Source organism: Seriola aureovittata, chromosome 5 (genome assembly GCF_021018895.1).
Source record: "Seriola aureovittata isolate HTS-2021-v1 ecotype China chromosome 5, ASM2101889v1, whole genome shotgun sequence".
Taxonomy (NCBI): Eukaryota; Metazoa; Chordata; class Actinopteri; order Carangiformes; family Carangidae; genus Seriola; species Seriola aureovittata.
In genome coordinates, this window is record NC_079368.1 from 879,286 (window position 1) to 900,299 (window position 21,014).

At 41.4% G+C, this 21,014-nt stretch overlaps 1 protein-coding gene across 2 annotated transcripts; it reads right to left on the reverse strand.

Moving 5' to 3' along the window:
* Window positions 1-799: 799 nt before the first annotated feature.
* lhx2b (LIM homeobox 2b) lies at window positions 800-11,223 on the reverse strand. 2 transcript variants are annotated; one of them, XM_056375380.1, is made up of 5 exons: window positions 9,779-11,223; window positions 8,160-8,362; window positions 7,006-7,373; window positions 4,373-4,578; window positions 800-1,490 (listed from the first exon to the last, which is right to left on the reverse strand). In XM_056375380.1, exons 1-5 carry the CDS (start codon window positions 9,959-9,961, stop codon window positions 1,200-1,202), a joined length of 1,251 nt encoding a protein of 416 aa, XP_056231355.1. In that variant the 5' UTR covers window positions 9,962-11,223; the 3' UTR covers window positions 800-1,199. The 2 variants fall into 2 exon arrangements, with proteins under 2 accessions (XP_056231355.1, XP_056231354.1); XM_056375379.1 differs by having other exon boundaries at window positions 7,006-7,376; window positions 9,779-11,218.
* Window positions 11,224-21,014: the final 9,791 nt, after the last annotated feature.

A 21,014-nucleotide genomic window follows, 5' to 3' on the forward strand; every position in this document is an offset into this window, starting at 1 on the left:
GACAGGAAGTGCAGCAGCAGCTCAGTGAGGATCAGTGTCTGGACCCTGGACTCTGGACTCAGCAGCAACTCCTCACATTCACAATCATTCACAATAAATATACTTTAACAAGTCAATTCAACTTAAATCTGCCATTAACATGAAATAATTTAACACATTTTCACAGCAGGGGACGAGTCTGCTCATCTCAAGAGACAGAATCATAGTGTAGCATCTGAACAGCTGATATTTCTCATTTGTTTCAGGGAGAAAAAAGATTTTAGTTTTATTTTCCATGAACGAGCTGAGATTAATTTGACCTGTTTTTTCATTTACCTTAAAGTTAAAAATCAGCAGCCTCGTCACAGACACACAGGATGTGCTCGGTGTTATGGGAATTATTTCTTCATAGTGTGTAAATCACATGTCCGCCTCCATGTTCAGATCAGATCAAGAGGTTTTTACAGATACTTCACTGGTTCCCACAGTTAAACAATCCAAACATCTGTAACGTCCTGCAGTGGTAACCTCTGTCTTTTGTTAACTGTGTCTTCAGGTGAAACCTGTCTCCTCATCCGTCCAAACAGAATCACACCAGTCAAAGTGAGGAAGAGGATTTTTTTCTGTTATCAAACTGAAGAAGATGGCGGCAGCTTCTGCGTTTAGTTTTGTTTAGTTTGCTCTGCAGACTGTCTATCACTGCCTGTACAACACACACACACACACACACACACACACACAGAAGTGGAGGTCACGGTCTCAGTCTGAGTGCAGCAGTGATTGAGGATGTGATGGAGTGTAAGGCACATGGCAGTCGGAGGATATTGTAACCTGTGTTTAATCTCAGTTGTTCAAAAAAGAATTTTTTACAATCCTTCTAACAGTGACTCTTGTACAACAACATAAATACTGTGCTGGAAAAAATGAATTTCCAAAAATTAAGCAGTTTTTTTCCCCCGCAGTCTCTTTCTGTAAACATTGAAAAATGCAAATCAAGTCTCAGTTCTCCACAAGACAACAACATCAAAATAACAACAACTGTTCCATTTGTAAGGCTTGGCCGCCTCACTATGCAAATAGTCTCTAATGGGCTCAGAGGAAAATGAAATCTTTTTTTTTTTTTTTTTGTTTCCGTTACCTTCTCTTTTCTAATCCATTTAATGTTGGAGAGTCAACAGTGCTCAGTTTAGATCCAGGAGGGAGGGGCAGAGGCGGCGCCATCAGAAGAGGCTAGTCAGCGTGGTCTGTGACGGGCTCCGGCACTCGTGGCCGTCCATGCCGCCCGGCACTGAGGTGAGCACGGAGGTGACGGTGGGCATGGTGGGATTGGTCAAGTCTGTCAGGGTGGTGGGGGTGCTGGAGGGGCTCATGGAGGCGTTGGAGATCTCTGACGCCGGGCCCGACGGCGTCCCGCCCTGCAGCGCGGAGCCATCGGATGCCTTGTCCACGCCGGTGCTTTCCTGACGCAGCAGGTTCCTCCTGAACTTGGCCCGAGCGTTTTGGAACCAGACCTGCAGGAAAATACGATGAAATGACTTTAATGTTGCTGCAGGAGACGTGACGCACCATTCACTCACACAGACTCCACACTCACTGATATCTGAGGCCTTTCTGCTGCAACGCCACAAACTAAAGAGTCAAAACATCTAGTTCTGCATTCATTTGTCAGGTTTTACGGATTAGTCATTTTTACTTCCTGTTACTGTTACTTCCTGGATCATTCACAGAACTGACTCCAGTGAAAACTGCACTGGTGTCTGGGTGATTCTGAAGCAGCCAGGACAATGTTTCTGGACAGACATGGTATCAGACTTCTGCAGAAATCTCTCATACACATTTCTCAAAACAAAAACAAAAGCAAAACCAACTAGAGGCCGGTGAAGACACCTGAGCTTTTCCAGTAAGAATCAAACACAGCATTTTCTAAAGTAGCCATCGACTTCGGTCCGTTACCATCATGATTAAAAAAGTTTCTCACAGATATTGAATTTGTGTCGCTGAACACAGGACATCATGTCTGCAGCAGGTAACAGAGAACACACAAGTAACAGCAGACATGATGCTCACTCTGATGGAGCACCTGCTGTATGTGAGGCAGGTTTCCAGGCTCTGTTCATTCATTCTGATGCTTCGGTAAATGAAAGGGAGACCTGTGGCTGCCTGAGAGGGGGGACAACACGTTCAGACAGTCCTCACAAAAAAATGTCTTTGTGTTTCCCTGACGAGGAGCTTTAGCACGTTTGCTTCTTCTGTCAGACAGATGCAGCGTTACAGAGCCTCAGACCCGTGGAGGAGGAGGACTGAGTGCAGGGATGGGTCGACCACGAGAGTCTACAGACCACGCTGACCCCTAATCTTGAAGTGGCACTAATCAATATTTTTATGTGTGATGTGAAAGTAGCGATTCACAGAGAGTTTTGACCCAAATCTGCAGTGTTATGAAACACTTCTGTGTTTCTTGGCACATTGTTTTGGTCTCTTCGTCTGTTCTGGTTCAGGATTTGTTTTTCTTCTCTCCTTGCTCAGAACCAAACCTCAGACAGACTCAGTGAGCTGCTAGCTGGTCAGCATGTCATTGTTTATGGCCATGAGCAGCTGAGCCACGCCAACACAGTGAAGTTGTTTCTACCTGCACCACTAATTAACTTCCATTAACTCAGTGACAGCATTTCCTGTAACTTTTCCAAAATAAAAGTGTCACAGTGTTTTTTGCGAGCAGACACCTTTTAATGTGAAGCAGGGAGAGCAGGAAGTGTGACCTCACACTGTAAACAGCAAAATAAGGCTGAAAGAAACAGAATCACATCAGCTCCACTTCAGACACGGAGACCTCGTCTCCAAGACAGACACCTGAGGACACAGCTGAAGGCCGAGACGAACTGCATCAGTCTGCAGAACCACAACGCTCAGATGGGATGTTTTTGAAAGGATGAGGCACTATGTATTTTGTCATCAAAAATTTGCAGCAAAATGGTGAAAATATGCCCCCCCCCCCCTCCATTAGTTGTGAGTGAAGAGTCTCCTCACGTTTGTGTAAAGTGTGTTTGCAGATCAAAAATTAAGGTAAAGCCAGGGGTGTGAGTTATGAAGATTGGGCAATAAAACAGGCCGCGCTCTAGTCATCACCAAATGATCTGACTGCCCCCCCCACATCGTCTTGCTTCATCCTAAAACTGCACTTTAATTTGATTCCATGGCTTTATTTTCAGATAACATAAAACAGTACACGTTATAGCTCACAGTCCTAATGAACACTCATACAGGATCCAAGTAACGAGTCTTTAAGTCTGGCAGTTGGTGTCCAGTCAACATCTGTAAAAGCCTTTACTCTTTATGGCTACTCACAGAGAAATAAGCTTTTCTTTTATCATTGCACATGAACACAGAGCATTGATGAATAAGACTGCACCTGTAAACACTGTGTACTGAGAAAAGACGCTGCGATTCAGTCGTTATTCTCACATCATCAACAGCAGATTAACGTCCGGAGCAGCGTCCTGCTCCTCACTGTCCCTGATCTTAATCCACTTCCATTCTTTGAAATGAATTTTCCCTCACTTCTTCTACAGTAAACTGTGGTGTATGAGCTGCAGTGTGGGATGGGTGGTGCTGGAGCATGTTAGCGATGGAGTGGTGATGGAGCCATGGGAAACAGGCGGAGGGAGACGCGCTTCAGCTGGAATAACAGGCACCGAAACTCCAGCGCATCAAAGCAAAACGACTGCTTTGTTTTCTCTGAGCGTTAATTAAAGCAGCAGGATGATTTTTCTTCTTTTTTTTCCCTCAGAAAAAAATTTGATTCGGAACCTTTTTGTCTCATTTTTCTTCTCCTCAGTCCCCCTGATGATTCGCTGTCGTCGTTTGTGGAAATCAAACATGGTGTTGTTGCGTTCTCTTTCTTGGTGTGAAACACAGAGCATTTTGTTTTTCATCCCCTAGTCCTCAGCATCACATTACTAATCTCAAATACATTTCGTTTTTTTTATGGATTTGCTTTTTTTTCAGTTAGATTTTCCTTGAGGAAGCTCTTCCTTTTCACAGCATTATTGTTTTTTTTAATTGCGTTTTTTTTTCAATTGAAATTAGAAAAAGTAAAAGAACAGAAAATAAAGCAAGAAAATCCCTCCTCTCTTTTTATTCAGCTTGTTTGCAGCTTCCTGATGATTTTCCAAGAATCTCACTGGAATGAGAAACAGCGATGTCTTAAACCAAAGCAGCTGATTTGGCTTCTCTCAGGAAAAACTCACTTCATATGTTTGGATGTTTGGAAACGAGCTGATTTGCATTGGAAACAAGAGGAATTCTTTCACCCCCGTTGGCATGTGCCTCTGTTTCTGCTTCCCGAGGGAAAGAGAGCCGGGTCTGGTGTGCGGTGAGAGGCTGCTGCGGTTACCTGTAAAACCCGCTTGGTGAGGCCGGTCTTCTGGGCGAGCTGCTTAAGGTCCTTGGCGTCTGGGTTGTGGTTGATGGCGAAGTAGGACTTCATCGTCCTCAGCTGGTGGTGCTTGAAGGATGTCCGCATGCGCTTGGTCTTCTGACTGGAGCTGTACTGAGAGTCCCGGTCCATGGACTCGCCGTCGTTCTCATTGCAGCTCAGCGCTGCGGGGCGGCGGGGAGAAGGAGAGGAGGACGGGTTAAACAGAGGGAACTCTGATCCAATCAATTATCATACATTTCATCTGTTTAGTATTTTTACTGCTGGTTGGGTGATTGCATCATTTTTCAGACCCTGTTTTTAGGTCCTAAAATTCTCATGACTCCAAAAATTAAAGAGTAGTTTTCAATTTTCAAAAGCATCTGACAGAAATAAGACACTGCTAAAAATCAACAAATATCCCAAGAAAATGAGGAAAACTTTGCACTTAAAACGAGCACACGAGTCCTGGACTCTGGTGCTGCTGAACAATAATGTGAGCGGGAAAGGAAAGAAGTTGTGAGGTGTTTCAGACTCTTTTTAACGTGACTGTCCATCTTCATAACATGTTCTCACTTCAATCTACATCCTTCTCCCCATTTAAATCTATTAAATCGACCCCATCTTCTACAGTGACACTGCGACCTGACAGATGTTTCCTGCAGCTGCACATCATCCTCCACCCTGCACCTCGTATGTCTGTCCCTGTCTCCATGTCTGTCTACCCTGGGAAGAAATGCTAGCCTGGCTATTAGCCTCTCACACACACACACACACACACACACACACTCACACACACTCACACACACACACGACAAAAACAACAACACACATGTATTTGTCCCAGCCTGCAAATTTCCTGGCAACACTCAAAGTGTTGCTGCATGCATAACAGTTCAATATCAGAACGCTGCAAATGACGAATATGAAGTGAGTGAAAACCATCAGAATAACACTTCACTTAATTAGCCCAGAACAAATGCTGCTTTCTGGGCAAAGCATATGTTGCAGCATTTTAACAAAGAGCAGCCTGTTTCCTGCTCGTCGTCCTCACACACAACATCTTCCTCTCAGTGTGAACAGCGTCTCAGAGTCTCCGTGCCGCTCAGGGACGCCACATGTTCTCATGTGACTGTTCAGGTGAAGCTTTCATGTTGTTTCTGGCTGTTATCAGAAGAGGGCGCACTGCCACTTCACTCCCATCCTCATCCTGCTTCAAGTTTTTTCCTCCACACAAGTTTTTTTTTTTTTTACTAAATACCCACAGAGGATTAAAAACATTTTACTCTGAGATTAGACTTCCTTCACTTTTTTTTTTTATCTTGTTCAGATTTGAAGAAAATGTGTATTTTTGTTTTTACAGCAGATTCACTCATATCAGGAACTCTACAAAATACACTTGGCAGCATCTTATAATACAGGAAGTGATGCTTCTTCTGTCAACATGTAAATAAAAGGACAGAATATCATTATTTCCCTTGTTGCAGCTTTTTAAATTAAACTGTCTGAAGCAACAAAACTGACAGAAAAATATAATTTCCTTCCTGTTGTTGACCAAAATCAGAGTCACATTTATACTCCACAACTGGAGGTTAATTAACTAAAGTTGAAAAATGAGACTAAGATAATGTTGCAGCAGTAAAGTTCCTGTTTCCCTCTGCTCGGTCTTCCATGGAATAACTCATCAAATCACATTGATCCCTCTGGTGCACACCCAGTTTTGCTCCGTCCCAATGAAGAAAAGGCTCCAGCAGTGTGTGTGTGTGTGTGTGTGTGTGTGTGTGTGTGTGTGTGTGTGGGGTTGGGGGTGTGGGGTGGGGGTGGTTGGTGGTGGGGTGTTAGGGTCTGTAGATGTCTATGGAGCCTGACAAGTGGAAAAGGGTGAAAGCAAAAGCCAGAACATCAAACAACTTTTCCTTTTTATCCCTTAAAGACGAAACAAAACTGCCCTTTAAAAAAAAGAAAATAACTGAAACATGAATAAAAAACTGTTGCAAATCATTATTTTTAACATTATCGTTTAGTTGTTTTCTGCTGCAGTGAAATGTAAATGAAGCTGTGAGAAAGTTCAGTCCACGTGTCTGACACGTTTAAAATGTGACTGTGGCCTGAATGTATTTATTTTACAAATCTTCCAACGGAAACACAATGAACTTCATATATAATGATATTTTAAGAAAAATTAAATCAAGTTTTCTTTACATTGAATATTAAGCACAATACATCTGTTTATGGATGTTATAAATATAATAACACCAGGACCTAAAGCTGCTGTTATGTCACTGTGAGGAACACATAATAGATTATATTTATATTGTATACATAAATATATATCTATATATATATATTAGAATACTTCCTATGATGCAGTTGACACTGTTAAACAGAGTTTTCCTGGATGAAGCCTGTCAGTCTTTAGTCACTCATAATGTTTATTTTGCTTCTCTGTTTTAAATCTAAAATTATTATTTTTTCAAAACAGGTTAAAGCAGGAATTATACATTAGTCTGATTAGGCCTTATATGTATTTTATATATATATATATAAACGCTTGTTTTCTGAACCCAGCTCTAAATAACAACAGCTCTCCTGTCAGCAGGTAAACATCTCACCTGCGTTATAAGCCGCCAGCTCGGTCCCCGGCCCGGGGCTCTTCCTCTTCCTGGGCCGGCCTTTCTGCACTGTCCCCACGCCGTTGAAGTAGGATAGTCCAAGCGTGTTGGCCGGGCCCAGGCCTTTGTGCGGGACCACGTCCGCGTGGTTAAAGTGTGTCTGATATTCTCCCTGGATGAGAGTCTCAAAGTGCAGCCGACAGTACACCAGACTGTCCTTCATGCCAAAGTGGTCCCCAGTGGTCAGCATCTTGCTGCACGTGGTGCAGGTGAAGCAGTTGAGGTGGTAGACCAGGTCCCGGGCTCGCATCACCATCTCCGAGGCTGAGATCCCCAGGTGGCACCGAGCGCATCTCTGCACCGAAAATCTTCTGCGGACAACACAGAAACCTCATCAGCGGCTGGTCACGGAGCCTGGCGGGAACTGCAGCGTGTCAGCGCGGGGCAGGCTCCGTGACCTGAGCAGCCGAACTAACACACAGTTTAACACCAAGTTTCCCTCCCAGCAAACTTTAAACCTGAAGACTGACTGAAGCCCCGCGAACGTCACTTTCAGCTAAACCTGAGCTGGAAATGTTTTTTCATTTTTCTAATTTAACAATAATTCTTTATTCAGGGCTTCCCTGTCAGTGATGGGGGTGGTGAGGAGAGGGTGTGTGTGTGTGTGTGTGTCTGTGTGTGTGTGTGGGGGGGGGTGTGGGGTGGGGTGGGGGGTGTTGATGATCTGAACATTCAATATAGGTGGTGAATAAAGCCACAAAATATGGAGAATGTTCATCAGCTCAAGATCATATTATTATACTATATATATATATATATATATATATATATATATATATATATATATATATATATATACTTTTTCAGAGGACAGAAGCTCTGAAGTAGAAATCATGAATAAATTCAGCTGTTTTTTGGAACCAAATGAAGGAAATTTGTTTTTTATATGATGATATGTTTTTTTATATATTGCCGTTTGCCACTTTGATGTCACTTTAACTGCAAGAGATTAAAACTCATTAAAAAACGAATTCACTAATTGAAATGAATTTGAAACACATATATATCCCGAACATTTTATAACATTTCTTTCATCCCGGTTCGTCCCGGGTTGGGACCGTGGAGGTCCAGGCCCGGGCTGTGCGCCCCCCTACCTGTAGTAGTCCTCCTTGCAGTAGATGCTGCCGTCCTTGCTGAAGCAGGTGAGCTCAGACTCCAGGTTCAGTTTGCACTCGCAGCACTTGAGGCAGCGCATGTGCCACTGCTTGTCCACGGCCAGCAGGTAGTAGCGGTCCGCGATCTTCCTGCCGCAGCCCGCGCACAGGGCCACGCGCTCGCTGGTCATACACGGCATAGACTGCGGAGAGAGGCAGGAGGACACGGCGTCAAATAAAACGAATTAAAGGGAAAGGATTTAGCAGAACATCGTGAAAGACTGACGTTAAATCAACACAAGAGGGAGAGACCGAGTCTGTTCGCTTTTTATTCTCACACTGAGGAGCGCAGCTGCTGTCAGACAGAGGAATATTTCTTATTATTTAGAATATATCTCAATGGTGAATTATTTTCGTTGGAATAAATATATATAACGATATTAAAATACATATGTGGGTTAAAATTGAAATTCAATGAGAAAAGGTCAAACAAACTCTCCTGTACTCCTCTGTGAGAAATGTTACAGGAATATTTTAGGAAATGAGGTCTTTAGGTTAAAAACACAGGCAGACGCTCTACTGTGAATAATATGAATCACAATGAGAAATTATATTTGGCTCTTATGGCCATTATTATAATATTAATATTTCTGACAGTGTCTCCACACTAACAGAAAAACAGCAGCAATTTTACACTTATTAACTATTAACTTCTATTTAAACTGAGTGTAGAAATATTGTCATTTTTGGTGGAGGAGTTTGTGCGATTAATTTCTCATAATAATTATAATTATAATTATTATAAATATTGGGCTTATAATAATGCGTTATAATAATAATAATAATAATAATAATAATAATATAGAGAGATACAAGAATAAGAGGCTAAATAAAGGCTTATGACACAAGACTGTCATTCAGTGTTATTTTCGAGAGGCCTCCAAAATAGACACACGTGCACGCACACATGCACATATAATAATAATAATTACTATTATTATTATTATTATTACAATAATAATAATAATTTGCTAATAAAGATGGAAGCTGAATTAATATGAATAATTTTCTTCCTATAGTTTGACTGTATCGCATTTAAAATCACTGCTGACATTTCTCATAAACGCATTTTTATTTTATTGAAGTGTAATTATAGAATGTAATTATTCTGTTGCAGGAATAATAGGGATAAATAATTGCAGTTTGTGTGTAAAATTTATTTCATTTCTGTTTATGAATCACACAGACGCGCTGTGTTCACACTGTTTAACGCGTTGTTTAAAGCTTTAAGGAAAACGATGCATTTTAAGGACGAATGTGTTTTTTTCTTGTTTCTTAATAAACTGCAGCAGCTCGTTCAGCTCAGCTCCGTTTGACCGGAGCTGAGCTGAAGTTCAGTGGCAGAGAAATGTCAGTGGTCAGGCCTTTTTGTAGGAAGTTTGTGCGTCTGGTGCGTTTGAAGACAACTCAGCAATAAGTTGAGACACTTATTGGAGACTTTTCTTTCTGTGTGAGAGTAATACGCGTTCAGAGCTCGGAGCGGTGTGAGTGTCACATGTTTCAGGCTGCCATGCTTCCTGCACAAACAAGCCGAGAGGGCCAACATGAGTCTCTCCTACCGTCTCTGATTCCCCCATATCGATGGCTGAGCTGATGGCCGCTGACTCGTTCTTTCCTCTCCGGTCCATTTCTTCCACCACGCCGTGCACCTCGCCTCCAGGGAGGCCATGGAAAAGCATCGTTGCCGCAGAGGGGAGGATATTGTAACTGTTCTCTTCGGATCTGAGAGCCAAGATGTCCATCAGAGAAGAATGCCCTGCGCACTGACGCCGCTCGAAATTCTGCTTTTTTTCTGCTTTTCCTTTTTTGCCGTGGTAAGTGAAAAATCCAGATCAGGGAGGAAAAAATATGAGGGAAAAATTGGACACGTGTTCTCCACACTACGTCTCATCTGCCAATGGTAACCGCCATCCGAATCTCTGCTGCTCTCATTATTAATAAGCTATGATTAATTCATAAATAAGCGCTTCTCTTATGGAAGAGATTTTCTCTCAGGTGCGGTTTTATTTTATTTTATTTTACTGCTTTTACCTGCTGCTCTATCTATATTTTCTTTTCCATTTACGCAGAATAAACATACCAACTATGGAAGCTCCTGCTGCTGGGAGTCAGAGCCGGAGCCTCCTCCTCGCCGGGAGTGATATTGAAGAATTTCGACAGTAAACAAGGCACTGGCAGCGGCTCCCCTTTTTTCTGCAGAACAGTAAAGTAACTCTTTATAAGTGGCGTTGCCAGAGCTTGGCGGCGGCCTGCTACTGCATCACAGCCAGACAAATAAAAAAATTATATTTCCAAAAAAGCTGACAGGAGCCTGAGAAAGGCTTCCTCCCTCCTCCGGGTCGAACAGTCCGAGTTGATGCTCACAGCAACTCAAACTACTTCAGCTTTGCACAGACAAAACAGAAGAATGAAAAAAGCGCAGGTTTTGCTTTATAAAATCCGGAAGAAGCAGTTTCCCTTCGCAGCAGTCTGTGACATGAATGTTTGGTCTGTCGTGGAGGAGGCCGCACACACGTCCGGACAGTGGAAGAGGAGGAGTTGGCTTCACTTTGACTGATGATAGGCGAGTGTTAGCTGGCCCCCCAAAACCGTTCCTCCTTCTCAAGTCCCGGTTGGACTCTCCGCTCCTTATCAACGGGGCCCTGTTGCGTCACGACGCACCATTTATGTTCATTGGCTGTTCCGCCGTCACCGAACTGTTTGGTTATATTTTTACCGACCGCTCTGAAAAATCAGCAGCTCCTTCTGCCTCCGTTACGCACGGACCACCGGGCCACCGTCCGTACCCCCTTCAGCCGCCCCGTCTGTCCGGAGCTGCGGTTTGAAAGGTCAGTTCGAAAGACAGAGAAGAAGAAGACGGGCTAAGGGCCTCTCAGGTGCTGGAGCTGTGTGCGCGCGCCGAGCAGGTCCACTGGGACCTGGACTCCAGTGACGCACAGAGAGGGTTCCACACTGCTGCTGCTCCCAGCCTCTCCATGACACCACAGCGCTCTGCGCACAGACCCTGAGAGCTGCACAACAAGTCTGAAAAATAAAGTACCACACAGCTCTTCATTCTTTAATCCATATTTTTTTTTAAATTTGATTTAAAAAACAAATTTTAATGTGAAATAAACAAAAACAATTTGTCTGTTCACTTCTCAACAACTACACCCACAACGGTCACATCTGGTCTGTGGTGTCCTTCACCTGAAGAACTCACGTAAAGTACTTTTTTCATAAAAAAAATAAAATATAAGATGTCTTAAATGTCACAGGTCAGTGTCACATTTTAAAGAGATTTTAAAACCAAACCAAGGAAACAACGCGAGACTATCAGGTTCCAAAACTGCCACTAAATGAACTTTAGAGGAAAGTGTGTTTTATTTTTTAAAACTTTGTGTCAATTACGTAAAAAAAGTCATTTCGGCGCCGCTGACTGTTCTCCATCCTTTTTTTTTTAAACAATGTTCTGGCTTCACGTCCTGATCTCCAGCTCCAGAGTTGTGTCTCCACCACAGTTTGGTTCAGCTGCAAAGTGAAGCTTGAACTGATCCCGGATCCGCTCGTTTCATAATTAGCTCTCTGCTCTTAATTGGGAAGGGGGCTGGGGAGGTGGAATGGGAAGTGGACTTTGTCATCAGAGGACGTGTTTGAGGACCGGAGGAGAAGGTTTGATCTCTCTCACAAAAGACGGTGGTTACAGCGGAGTGAGAGAGAATGACACGTTATCACATCAGCTCTGTTTGAAGACTCAGTCCAGTTAGTGAAATGATTAGAGGAGGACTCCATCCCGCCATGCAGCCTCCTCACTTCCTGGATTATTTCAAATTATAACAACAATATTTTAGCTGCAGATTTACGCGCTAAAACATCAATTTACATGTTTCGGTTTCCTTGATATTTATAACACCCACCCCCCCACCCCCCCGCTCCCCACACGCAAAACAGTCCGCATTTAGGCTATTGTGAAATTTTATTGCACAAATATGATGTTAAGCTCCTAAATCCTTATGCAAATCACCCCTCTGTAATACCCTTAATTGAATACATGCATATTTATCATCCGCGCTCTCTAGCTGCTATAAGGCTGGGTTTATACATTAAACATAGCGACAGCGGGCATGTCTGCGGGCGTGTGTGAAATATGATATTAGGCGGTAATGTAAGATTAAGGAAAACACATCAGTTTGTATCTGTTTGTATCAAATGCAGGTTCCTGTGTTTGGATTGAAGTCAGTGGTCAGGAGGAAGAATTTAGAGGAGATCCATGTAAACGTCTGGACTGGGCTATATGATGGAATATCCTCAGTAATGTGTGTCCACACCATTCACAGCAGAGCGGGAGAAAAGTCATAATATGATAATTAACAACAGTATCAAGCGTGTGAAGGCAGAACTGGATAAAACAGTCCAATATTTAATTCATCTATGGTACATTTATTTAAAAAGGTAAAACTGAATTAATTACAGCTCATCTTGTTAATCTCTCTCTCTCTCTCTCTCTCTCTCTGTCTCTCTCTCTCTGTCTCTCTCTTTCTCTCTCTCTCTCTCTCACACACACACACACACACATACACACATTCACACTAATTTTTCTTTCTGACACAGGGCCAGCAGCACTGGGAGATAAAGAGGAGGAACTGAAGAGCCAAAACTATCACCAACACTCACCAGTCTGTGTCATTAGAAAAAACACCTTCCATTAGTGTGGTGATGTTCAGCAGAATAACTCTAAATAAAAATGTTAAAGCTGAACCAGCTGATTTCACTAAACATTTTAAAACAAATGCTAATGATGAAACAAGGAGCAAGCACTTCCTGTACAGGCCTGCTCTGACTGAAAAATATTTAAAATGAACAATTTTACTTTTGGTTTTTAATTTGGTGACATTCTTTTATTTTGTAAACGTTGCAGGAGGTTTGAACAACATGATGATGATGAAGCTAGAAGTGATGACATTTATATCACTTTACTGTTTTATGGGGATGTTTTATTTTATACGTGTTTTGCATAAATGTGAGTAAATATCTGAATCAGTTGTTTTTTTAAACATTGCTCTTTGTCAATTTCAAAAAAAGACTATATCATGACATCATCACCAGGGCTGTAACTTTGGAAGTACTGAGGTAATGAATCTAAGTCCCCGCTGATGCCCCCCATCCCAAAGACAAGATTGACCAGATACCAACAATAAAATAATTACATACATTCTTAGTAAGTTTTTTTTGCCTGAGATGAATGTGTCAAATCCAACTCCACTCCACCACGAGGAAAAACCAGTGTTCTGTTCATATATTTATTGATCTAAATATAATGAGTGAAACCATCATCACATATCCACCATGTGTAGAAAGTAAACTCTCATCATACTATACTAGAATTCCTAATGAAGACACATGAGGTCAGTGTCCTGGACGATTGCGAGTGCTAAATGTGGATTACTATATAAAATTACACAGGATGGAGTGTTTTATAGGTTTCAGCAGCTCCTGGTTCACATGATGTGGCCATTGTCAAATATTAATTCCTGATATCTAAATGAGCTGAATTTGAACAGTTTCAGCAACTTTTCTAGTCTGAAGGTGAAAAAAGTCAGAAAATAAGAGTTTGAAGACAATAAAATGCTAAAGACTAATGAGAGTGTTTTAGGTTAACGGTTCTGGTTTAATCATGTCGGCCTTTACTGACAGAACAATTGAATATATAATGGAGATTTATAATAAAAGCATCAGGCTGGTGTTAGTGTAAAGCTGTTGTTTAATTGGGTAAATGCAACAAGTTTAGAGAGCACTAATCCTAATAAGCTCCATGGAACTAATAAACTAACAGTGTGCAGCTAACTTCAACACCTTGTTGAAAGCACGTGTGTGTGTGTGTGTGTGTGTGTGTGTGTGTGTGTGTTAGGGGGTGGTGTTGCTGCTTGTCGACGACTAAGATGCTGATGCAGCTCCACTGATTACTCCTTGTCCCATAATGATTTCCAAACGGGGCAGCCATCAATAACACAAATCTGCATTTCTCAGGAAAACATCACCTCGTCAGGCTCCTGGCATCTTTTTGATCTCCTTTTTTTTAATTGTATTCAGCATAAAGGTGGGGAGGGGGGTGCGGGGTGCGTGGCTTTAATGGGATGCTGCTGTGGAAGTGGGGAGTGGGTTACACACTCTCTGAGGAGAGCTCGGCTGTAATTAAGAAAAAGGGGGAACAAAGCAGAGGAGAGTAAAAACACATGAAAAGGGAGGAAGCGGATCATCTAATCACTGAACGTGCACCGTCCACGCATCCACGTCGCCTGTGTACAGTCGCTTTTTAATGCGGGAGGAATCACACAGGAGCATAAATACAGAGCAGCACACCTGAGCCTCCACTGCTTCTTATTGTGTGCACACCAGCTATAATGGAAGCATCACATCCACTCTCATCTAAACTAATACTACTTTCATCTTGACCAGTAATATATGTACATGTAGTGAATTTCCATATATGACATATGTACATATGAAGTAAAATCATATATGTATATATATGTATATATGTATGAATTACATATTGAACCAATTTCATACATTGACATGTACTGTATGTGTAGCTAATACAAACATGTATGTTTATTCTTATATTGTAGATATATGTTACATAAATATATATCCATCCTAAAGCCTGTCAGTATATGTTGATGGTATATATAAGTATAAGTATAAAAGATAGACATGTATATTTAAATTTAATAAGAAATTAATAAGAAAATCATATGTAAACATTGTATTTTCATGTTTTAAGTATGTTGTTTTGATAAAATTGTATTTGGATATGTCATATATAAACTTATATCTTCATATATCCAGAGGATGTATATATGTGATAATAATACATCCCCATATGACATATATAACAACATTACTCTTGATACAGGGACATAGACAGGGGACAGGGTCATATATTTGCCTTGGCAATGTTTGATACCTGTTTTATATATATTGTTTTATCCCTAATTATTGTTTTTACATATTTGAATGCCTCTTTTCACTGTCAGATCTTTTTGCATAATGTTGATATGAGATGTTTTTTTATTTATGCTGTTCTACACTTTCTATTCTGCTCAGATTCTCTGGACATTTCTTTTTCCTGTTTTATTTTCATCTAAAGTACTTTGTAGCTTTGTAAGATAGAGCTATATGAATAACCTTAATATTATTATTACACTAAATTTCTCTATGGGTGAAGACAGTAGTGGGACATGATGATAGAGATGAACAACATGGTTTTCACACTTGGTTTTTATGTGTTTCTCTTGTGAAATACTGATTAGCTTCTTAATGTGAGAAGGGAAAGTCCCTCTTTGTTTTATAGATGTATGCAAACAGTCTAGTATTGTACTAGTGTAGTAGTGGAGTAGTGTAGTAGTGGAGTGGTGTAGTAATGGAGTAGTGGAGTAGTGTAGTATTGTGGTAGTGTAATAGTGTGGTAGTGTAGTAGTGTAGTAATGGAGTAGTGGAGTAGTGTAGTAATGGAGTAGTGGAGTAGTGGAGTAGTGTAGGACACAAAGCCACAAAACTCTATACAAACACTGCTCGGCAGTAATGAGCCAGACTGAATCCAGATCAGTTTCGTTGCTTTGTTTCCTGTCTTCCCGCTCTTGCAGGAAGTAACCTGGAGAACGTGAGAAGAGGAGGGGCAGGAAGTGAAGGAGAGGAGAGATAATTGGGACACTTGCAGCATCCATACACCCTCTTATATGTTAATTAAAAAATGATGCAGAAACAGCAGATACAACCTTCTGCCTTCACCATACACATATTTAACATGTGACGCTCTCTTTAAGTTTCTACGTCAGTTTGAAGAAATGCTTTCTGAGCAATTTATGTGTTTAGGATGCTGTTGTGTTTCATCAATGATTTAGGAAAGAGGAAGCTTAGGGAAGGAATAAGGAAGTATCTTAAAGTTAGCTCCACAGAAACTTCAGTAACTGAAGGTAAGAGATGTCACAGTATCGTATCGCTTGATTGACACGATTTGACTGAGAGGATATAAAAATACACAGCAGACAGTGATGCAGAGGAAGCACCACCGTAATGACCCGTCCAAAAAATTACATTAATGTCAGGAGGAGGAGGAGAGTGAACGTAGGAGGGAAGCAGTAAGGAACGTTAAACCAACTTGATGCTTCTTTATTCTCCACCTTTCAGCTACAACATGCTCCACGAGTCAGAGCTTACACTGAGGCAGCATATGTTCACACTGGCATGGTGCTGGAGGAAACAGAAACAGACTTCATGTTCCAGATCTGTGTGGATATACACTCGATGCACACACAAAATATGAAGGTATTCATGACCAGAAAGAGTCTTAGATGTTATTTAGATTAAAAATGTTCAAGATCATGTGCAGTTTTTAGGAAAATGTGGTAAAAGGCTCTGAAAATATTCTGAAAAATATTACTTCATTTTGAACCAAATGTCCATTATAAAGATGACATAAAGAAGAGCTATAAAAAGCGAGTTTGTTATTTGTTATTTAGTATTTGTTTTCAGTTTTTGTTATTAGTATTTGTTGGTATTTGTGTCTCAGAATTTAGATTTGAAACAATGTGGGTTAAAGGTCAACAAATAAATCACAGTACCCTGCAACCAAATGATGACTGATGAATTTCTCACTTTCATTAAAGTGGTTAACTAATATTTGGAGGTCTCTGTCTATAGTACAAAAAGTGCCATTCACTTGTCAATGGGCAAATTATTAAATGATTAACATGAAATCAAATAATTTTGCTGCAGCCAGTGTGTGCATATATTCATATTCTATGCTTTTTTTGAAAAAATATTCATTTAATTTTTCATGTTCTTTTTTGTATCATGTTTTTTCCTTTATTTGAACATGAGCACAAAAGCTGCTTCACCAGAATCACACAGAGGATGTGGCAGTTACAGGACAGCTCTCATCCAGTCTATCAAACAAGTCCAATATTGTCTGACCTGATCTGCTTCAACAGATTCTGAAAATGATGATGATGTAGAGTGGCTTCAGAAAGTCTTCAGACCCCTTTGCTTTTTTATTTGTGTTGTAGAATTAATTATAAATGATCATCAGTCCATACTCAATAATCCTTAATGACAAAGTGGAAACATGTTCTTAGAAATCTTTTGCAAATTTATTAAAAATCAAAAACTAAAATCTTTTCTTTATGAAAGTATTCAGACCCTTTGCTGTGGGTCCGACCTGTGGTCAGCTGCTTTCTGTCTGTTTTAATGACTGGAGTCCAGCTGTGGTGAACTGACTGACTGGATGTAGTTTAGAAAAGACACACATCTGTTTATATAAGGTCCCACAGTGCATGTCAGGACGTAAACCAAACCATGAAGATACATGTATTAGGATGCAAATGTGTTTATTTTACCTTGAATTAAACATGACATGAAAATAATGTCTGAAATAATCAACCTCTAAATAAAGGAGCTCAAGGTTGGAGTAGAACATAAATGGACAGAGGAGAGAGAAACAGTATATTGTCTGACCCCCGTTACATAAACTGTACATCTGATCTACATCTGAGTATTGTGCTTACTGACTTTTAATAGTATTTCAGTTACAGGCTCTGTGGTATGAAAAAAAACTAACAAAAAGTGTCAGAGACTAAGAGAAACAGCCTTGTGTGTTAAATTGTTCTTTGTTTTTTTTCTTTTTATCTCTATAACCAAAACCATGAGGAGGTTTTTCCCTGACAACTCTTGTTTCCTGGATGGAGATAATCAATAATTAGCATTGTCCATTTGTCGTGTTTCTCACTGTGGAGTTGTGGTTCTGTTTTTCTGCGGGTTTTGTGCCGCACCATGCTCCCACCCCAGCCCCTGTCAATCAGCCCCAGACTGCAAGGATTAAAAAAGAAGCTCATTCTGCCACAGGAGCCCCTCTTTGGAGAGCAATTCTAAAACTTACATGCTTCTTATTTGTTGGGTCAAAGGTTAAATTGCTGACCCTCCCCTCTATTCCTCCCTCTCACCCTCCCCACCGTGAACAAGCTGTACTCGGAGTCTTATATTTACATGGATTAGAGTCCTTTCACTCTGAAGAAAAGAGCTGGTTCACAGTCAAAGCCCGAGGAGCAGTCCATGCTGCCCGAGTGGCCACATTATTCACTGGCAGACAATGACCATATTGTAGTTATGTGGAAAGGGAGGGGGCAGGAGGAAAGAGAAATCCCCCCTTTGCCATGGCAAAGTCCTACACTTGTGCCACGGAGAGGGGAGGGCCGAGCCCCATCCGCTTTTTCAGGCAGAGCAAACAAAGCCTGCCTACTGTGAACAAGATGAAGATGTCAAAAGCTTTTAGGCAGGGGGGTGAGATGGGGTTTAGGGGATAAAACAACAAAACAAGTGAAAAGGTCTTTTCTCAAATGGATAAATCCTACTAAGTCTACATTTCCACATCAGATTTACTCTCTCCTCTAACATCCTTTCTCCTCCCCCCCTCAATAACCTTTCCAAATCATACAAAATAGAAAAAGAGGGAAGGAAGTTTCACCTTAAGGAAAGAAACACAGCTCCTCCTCATATTGATGAAGAAATTCATGAAAACACATTTGAAAATATTTGAATGTTTACTGCAGAATTTTACAGTGAGCATCTGACAAAAAAACAGGTTTAAACTGACTCAAAATCCTGACTGTATAAATGAAAGCTTGAACTTCCTTGGTGTAGCCTGGTAAATAAAGACACTTTTCTGCATTATTCTGGCTGCATCAATGGCAGATTTAAGGATCTACACAACATCTCCCCAGCATGCACCTACGGCAGTGTGATGTCTCAGAGGACAGAAGCCCGAGGCGCTGTGGAGTAAATGACATAAAGAGGCCTGGTATACAGCCACAGCCAATTCACATGCAAATGGACAGCCTTGCACTGACTCTGATTAACTCCCTGTGAGTTCATAGTTTCCCTGTTAACAAAGATTTAGCCGCTTTTGAGTGAAGCGGTACATTAAGTGGGGAGAGAGAACTGGTGGCGAACCTTACAGTAAAGCCCCCACCCCACCCCACCCCACCCCCCGGGACACAATGCAACCTCCATCTTGTCGGGCCTAATCCGCCTTGCAGATGCAGGACAGAGCCGGTGCTGGTGAGGAGACAAAAGAAACCAGCACTCTTGTTTCTCATTCCATCCCAGTAGCAAAAGTCCTCCAAAACCCCATGACTGAACAGAGTGAATGACTTGAGATTGAGCCAGTCAAGAGCTGTGTGCCCAGTGGACCCTATGAATGAGAATGGGTCATGCTGCTCTATAGTATTGCCTGTATTTGGTTTTCAACAATGTCCATACAGTGTTGCAGCCTCACTGACTGCATGTCCACTAAGAAGTGAAAGTTTCTAAAACAACAAACACAGTGTCTTTGAATTAAAATTATTCATAGAGTCAGACAAATAACACAAAACTAACACACACCTAGAAACAGGGTTTGAGACCAGGTGTAAACCTAGTACATGTGTGGACTGCCTCTGGTCAAATCCTGATTGTATAACTGTGACACCGTCTGACAAAGTCACCAAACACATACAGTAAATGAAAGACAAAGACTGAGCTGTGATTTCAGCTGGATTTACTGTAACGTGATCAGAGGGAATGTCAGAAGAGACAGACTGTCTTTGTTATTCAGTCTCTCACACAGAACACAACCTCTGTCTGGAGGCAAAAGTCTTCATTTACTTCAACTCCAGAACGTCACAGACTTTTACTAGAGGCAGGTCTTTATGTCTAACTCCCTCTGAGTGATATATAGAGTTGGTCATAGTCGTTAGTACGAAGCCACTTCCCGATGAATTCTCTCTCTCCCTGCCTCTCTCCTGCTCTCTCTGTCTTGTGTTTAGTTATTCCTCTGCCTCCTTTAGTAATAATGATACATGGAATCAAAGCAGTTTATTTGCTGTAATGGAGGCAAGGCTCAGTGTATTGGAAGCGCTCCTCCTCTTCCCTGCAGTTCCCAGAGCAGCTGGGAAACCAGAGCGGCTCAATAGACTGTCTGTAACAAGCGGTCTAGTCCTAAATCCCTGTCCAGCATCCAGACCTGAACCAGATTGATAGATAGATAGATAGATAGATAGATAGATAGATAGATAGATAGATAGATAGATAGATAGATAGATAGATAGATAGATAGATAGATGGATGGATGCAGGTATACAACCATCACACCGGGGACCACATTTGCATCCTGTCTGTGGTTTCGGCAACACTGCTGTGTTTGGTTCAGGTTAGTGAAAGATGGTGGTTTAGGTTCAATTTAAATAAACAGATGTCTGAACAGGTCCTCTGGATTAATCCAGACCAGGATCTTTGCCTGACCTGAACCAGAAGCTGTGAAAAGGGTTCATCCCTGTTGTTGCTTTCTGTGCTGTCATCTGAACACACTGCACCTACAATACGCTTTATTCTACAGCTGCATGTGTCATATATCAGCATTAGAGTGAATGCTTGATTGACTTCTCAGCCACTCACAACTTGGTCACTGTCTATTCATGGCATACAAAGAAATCCTGCATTCTGTCTGACTAGCAGCAAACTATTTACTAGTTAGACCTTCATCAGACAAGACATTTTTTATCTTTTTGTCTAAGACCGAAGTGTCACCATTAAATTGTTTGCTGCTAGTCAGACAGTGTATGTGATTTCTTTGTATGACACGTAAAAAACCTGCTTCCACGCACCTGCCTCACTGACGTTTCCAGCTTGATACAGTCTGTTCATGCCTCCAGGTTCATGTTGCCAGAGCATGGATTTTCTGGCAGCCAAGATGAACCATAATTCAAGCTGAAGTTGTTTTAC

What these genes read in the sequence shown, in the direction of transcription:
- lhx2b (XM_056375379.1), bottom strand. Translation starts at nt 9,961, where the DNA reads ATGGACATCTTGGCTCTCAGATCCGAAGAGAACAGTTACAATATCCTC. An exon ending in ATATGGGGGAATCAGAGACG is followed by an intron (nt 8,363 to 9,778) that starts GTAGGAGAGACT and finishes CTCTCTCCGCAG; the next exon opens with TCTATGCCGTGTATGACCAG. An exon ending in GCTGGCGGCTTATAACGCAG is followed by an intron (nt 4,579 to 7,005) that starts GTGAGATGTTTA and finishes GCCGCCCCGCAG; the next exon opens with CGCTGAGCTGCAATGAGAAC.